The sequence below is a fragment of the Camellia sinensis genome, chromosome 5 (assembly GCF_055761805.1).
Source record: "Camellia sinensis isolate YWXY chromosome 5, ASM5576180v1, whole genome shotgun sequence".
In the NCBI taxonomy this organism is placed as follows: domain Eukaryota; kingdom Viridiplantae; phylum Streptophyta; class Magnoliopsida; order Ericales; family Theaceae; genus Camellia; species Camellia sinensis.
The window spans coordinates 144,938,076-144,942,954 of record NC_138965.1 but is presented as its reverse complement, the minus strand read 5'-3'; the positions used below and the strand labels follow the sequence as shown (position 1 = coordinate 144,942,954).

The following is a 4,879-nucleotide window of genomic DNA, read 5'->3' as shown; positions in this document are numbered from 1 at the left end:
ATTGCTCTCTGGGCCGGAGTATCCTTTACGGCCTTCTTACTTAGTCCTTCGCGTTTTGGGCCTCAAAGCCCAACTTGCAGCTCGGCCCAATTTTTCCCAAAAATTACCCTCTCATATACTATTGATATTACATGAAGAATAATGCTTGGGACCCCCTTTTGGAGTTCACCCCCCCTTTGCCACGTGGAGGGTGGTGATTGGAGGAGCAGGAAAAAAAAGAAAAAGAAAAAGAAAATGTAGCCAATGAGAGAGAGAGGGGGTTAAAGGGGGTGGGGGAAAAGGGGGGATGAATCATTGTTGATTACATGAAATTTCACATGGTTAAATTAGTGAGAGATAAGGCCTTGTTTGGTTTGTGTTTCCCAAAAATTTTTGGGAAAAATTCTCTACAAATAAGTTTTCAAAAGTAATCAAACTAAACAAATTTTCCCAAACAAATTTCCCAAAACTTGTTTGGTTTACAAGTTTTCCAAACAAATCTCTCTCTCTCTCTCTCATACACATCAAATCAATCACTTTTTCCAAAACTCTCTCTCAAAATAATTTTTTAAAACATCTTTTAAAAAAACCAAACCAAACAGCTTTTCGTACTTTTTATTTCTAAAACTCATCTCCCAAACTCAAACCAATCTACTCTTCATTTACAAAGTGGCAGTGCATAAATTGATATGATATCGTTACATTTAATATTTGTTCTCTATCTCTTATCCTAAAGTTATTGAATTATATATCTTAATTTTCGTATTTTGATAATTTTACACAGTTCAATATAAGTTAGTGCTTAAATATTTCAATATGAGGCTATATAAAATTTGAATTTATATATAAATTTATGAAGATAAAAATAAATTGTAAATGAAGTAGAAAAATAAATTTTTTTCACAAATATTTTCTATTTTCTTTTTCATCTCTAAAATTTTTCATAAATTAAAAAAAAAAAAACACAACTAAGAATTTTATTATAAAAAAACAAAAAATAAATACTTCATTTCACCAACACTTATAATTATTAAATTATATAAAATTTAAGATATGATTTGATGAGGGTGAGTGTATTGGTAAGAGGGATGCAGGGAGAGAGAGGGAAGGGATGTCTTGGAGAGAGAGTAGGGGGAGCTTTTTGTTGCGTTGTTAGTTAACATTTTTCTTTTTCCATTTTACAGTAAGCAAAGAAAAGGGATAAAGAAGAAAACACACATTCACACTCACACAAAACACAAACATGTTTGATGGAGTTCCAGACCAATTCCACCAATTCATAGCCTCAAGAACTTCTGTTCCTCTCCCTCTCTCTTTCCCTCTCCATGGCTCAACACAAACAAGCTTCCCTACCTTTGATCCCTTTCCTTCTCACCAAACACTCCAATTGCAATCCCAACTTCTTCCTCAGCTCCACCACCCTCCTCCACCCCCAACCACCCACAAAGCAGAAGAGAAAGAACAACAAAATAGCTTCATTTCAACAAGTTTAGAGCTTGAAAGAGAGAGATCAGTATCAGAGGCGATCGATCCGTGGTCTAATGATGAAGTTCTCGCACTCTTGAGGATCAGATCTAGTATGGAGAATTGGTTTCCAGATTTCACTTGGGAACATGTTTCAAGGTACTTACATACATATATACTTATAGTACCCCATTAATCTATTGGTTATATACTTCATGTTTTCTAGCTATTAAACTAAAATTGAAGTGGATTAGGACATAGTTTTAAATATCGGTCAATATATGATCATATTGCTTTGTATAATGAAGATGTATATGGAGTTAATGTTTAAATCTTAGACTTTGGTTTGCTATTTATTCAAAGGATCTTGTGTTTTTTTGTTAGTTCTTGTTATTACTTCATGAACTTCAAATTAGCTTCTTGTGTAGAGATTTTAAATATTAATTACTATATATTGTTAATTACATACATATGGTTTGTTTGTATGTCTGTTTATAGATAGAGAGAGGGGGGGGGGGGGTAAAAAATTTAAGAAAACCCATCTTTTATATTTTATTTTTTCAAGAGTGATAAAAGATGTACTAATAATTAACGAGACGAAATTAATGCCTATGTGCATGTATTGGTGATGGTGTTTTTGTTTATTAATGGTGGAATAATGTTATACAATATGAAAAATTGTACAAAAAATAATACAGAATGATATAACAAGTTTTGATTTTATTGTTTTCAAATAAAATATTTGTCAAATTAACTTATATTAAAAAAATGTTACTGTCACATTATTTTGATTTTAAGTTATAAATAAAATTTTTGTAAGCATATCATTTCTTTTCAGGAAGCTTTCAGAGCTTGGGTTTAAAAGAAGTGCTGAGAAGTGCAAGGACAAATTTGAAGAGGAAAGCAGACACTTTGACAACATGAGTACTTACACCAAGAACTACAGGTTTTTCAGTGAGCTGGAAGAGCTCTGCCATGGTGATAATAATCAAAACCCTAACAAGGTTTTATCGGAAAGAAACCAAAATGTCGAAAATTTGTTTCCAAACAAAGAGGATTCGAGAAATGAAACAACAAACTCATCTCAAGAAAATGAAAAGAAACCAAGAGACAAGAAGAGGAAGAGACACAAGAGGTTTCAAATGTTGAAGGGTTTTTGTGAGGAGGTTGTGAAGAAGATGATGGCTCAACAAGAAGAATTGCACAACAAGCTCATTGAAGACATGGTGAAGAAAGATGAGGAAAAGATTGCAAGAGAAGAAGCGTGGAAGAGAGTGGAAATGGAGAGGATTAACAAGGAGATTGACATCATGGCACAAGAACAAGCCATTGCGAGCGATCGTCAGAGTAAACTCATTGAGTTCTTGAAGAAATTCACCCCAAATTCTTCTCAAAATTCGTCTTCTTTTATTCACCTTCAAAACCCTAATCCTCCATCTCAACCAAGTAGCCAACAAAACCCCAGTTCTGAAACCCTAGCACTACCCGAAAACCCTAGTTCTAAACTACTCAATTCTTTCCAAACCCCTAGAAATACCCAAAAAAATCCATTATCACCCACTTCATCATCGACACAGAAAACCCCCCAAAACCCTAATTCGGCACCCAACGAAAAAGAAGACATCGGTAAGAGGTGGCCGAGAGATGAAGTGTTGGCACTAATAAACCTCCGGTGCAGTCTCAATAGCGGTGGCAAGGGCGGTGGCGGTGGAGAGGACAAGGAAGGAACAAAGGGTCCTCTATGGGAGAGAATTTCACAAGGGATGTTGGAATTGGGATACAAGAGGAATGCAAAGAGGTGTAAAGAGAAATGGGAGAACATAAACAAGTACTTTAGGAAGACTAAAGATGTGAACAAGAAAAGGTCCCTTGATTCAAGGACTTGCCCTTATTTCCACCAATTGAGCGGCTTGTACAGCCAAGGAACACTCAGGCTGGAAAACCACTCGTCCGTCCCGGAAAACCACTCAGATGTACCAGAAAACCGCCTCGACAGACCTCCTCCAGATGGGTCTAGTGGTGGTGATGCAAACATGCATGTGGATGGAGAAGGTGAGAAGAATTTGATTCAAGTACCAGCTTTTGAGTTTGAATTTTAAATTTAAATTTAAATTTTTTATTTTTATTTTTATTTTTGGCTTGTTTGTTTGGTTTTTTGAGCTGTACCGTTTTTTCTGCCTGGGTCAACTTCATAGTACCTTACTTGACATATATGCTTTAATATGTAGGTATTATATATGTGAAGTAGTGTCACCGACGAAATTTATTTTTAGTGTTATCTCAGCATTTTAGACTAATAATTTATTGTATTTTTTTTTATTTTTATATTTTTAATCTTACAAACTTCATTACGTAGATTTAATATAAATGTGATGAATCCTATCATGCAAACTAAGGCCTTGTTTGAGGTGTTCTAAAAAAAGTCAAAAAGTTAAAAAAGTCACTATCCTATTTAAGTCATATCATCTTATTTAAATCACATCACCTCTCTATCACATCACTTCAAATCCAATTTATATTTTATAAAAAGTCAAAAAGTGCACTTATTTAGAACATCCCAAACAACTCCTAATTATCATGTTTGAGTAAGACATTATGTGGTTAATACTTATAGGTCATGTTTGATTTACAAAATTAATAGTGAAGGTATTAATAATCTAATCAAATTAGTGTGATATTCTCAATCCAATTGGATTAGTAAGATAAATTATTACTTTGCCCATTGTTTGAATAAGAAAACATATGAATGTAGGATTACAATTATATTTATCTTTTTTTCCAATTTTATCATCCATCAATATTTTTTCACAATCTTTATTTTATCAAAATTTCTTCATAAACGTGGTTTTGAAAAAAATTATAAATAAATAAATAAAAGCAAAATAAAAATACAAAGGCCATGTTGGGTTTGTTTTTTAATTTTCTTTAAATATAAACTAATTTGATAAAATATATATCAAAAAATATTTTTAAATTTTTAAAAGTTATTTTTATCCTTCTAAAATATAAAATTATATAAAAATAATAAGTGTTTTAATTTTTAGTCAAGGGTAAAAGAGTCTTTTTATTTTATTTCCCAGCTCAAAATATATAATTCCGCCCTTACCCCATTACTAATAATCCAACAAATTTGTTGGATTAGGCCAAGTTTGGGAAGACTAAATAAGTGCACTTTTTGTCTTTTTGGACTAAAAAATTGAGGTTGAAAATATGGATGTTTGGGTTAACTTTTTGACTTTTTATTGAAAAATGTGTAATAAAAAATTGTAAAAATTGATTTGTAGGGAAAAATTTGAATTGGGAGTTGTGCAGCCGTAATTGTTGACTTTTGGTGAATAGTGTTAACTTTTTAACTTTTTGAGTAACTTTTTGACTTTTTGACTTTTTTGGAACATCCCAAACTTGGCCTAATTATCCATTGGATTAATAATCCTGA

General features: G+C 32.5%; 1 protein-coding gene across 1 annotated transcript; it reads left to right on the top strand.

Annotated features, from left to right (window-relative positions):
* The first annotated feature begins 1,039 nt into the window (after positions 1-1,039).
* On the top strand, positions 1,040-3,721 carry LOC114291918 (Duplicated homeodomain-like superfamily protein). Its single transcript, XM_028235809.2, has 2 exons — positions 1,040-1,602; positions 2,282-3,721. The coding sequence occupies exons 1-2, from the start codon at positions 1,223-1,225 to the stop codon at positions 3,540-3,542; spliced, it is 1,641 nt and encodes a 546-aa protein (XP_028091610.2). The 5' UTR covers positions 1,040-1,222; the 3' UTR covers positions 3,543-3,721.
* Positions 3,722-4,879: the final 1,158 nt, after the last annotated feature.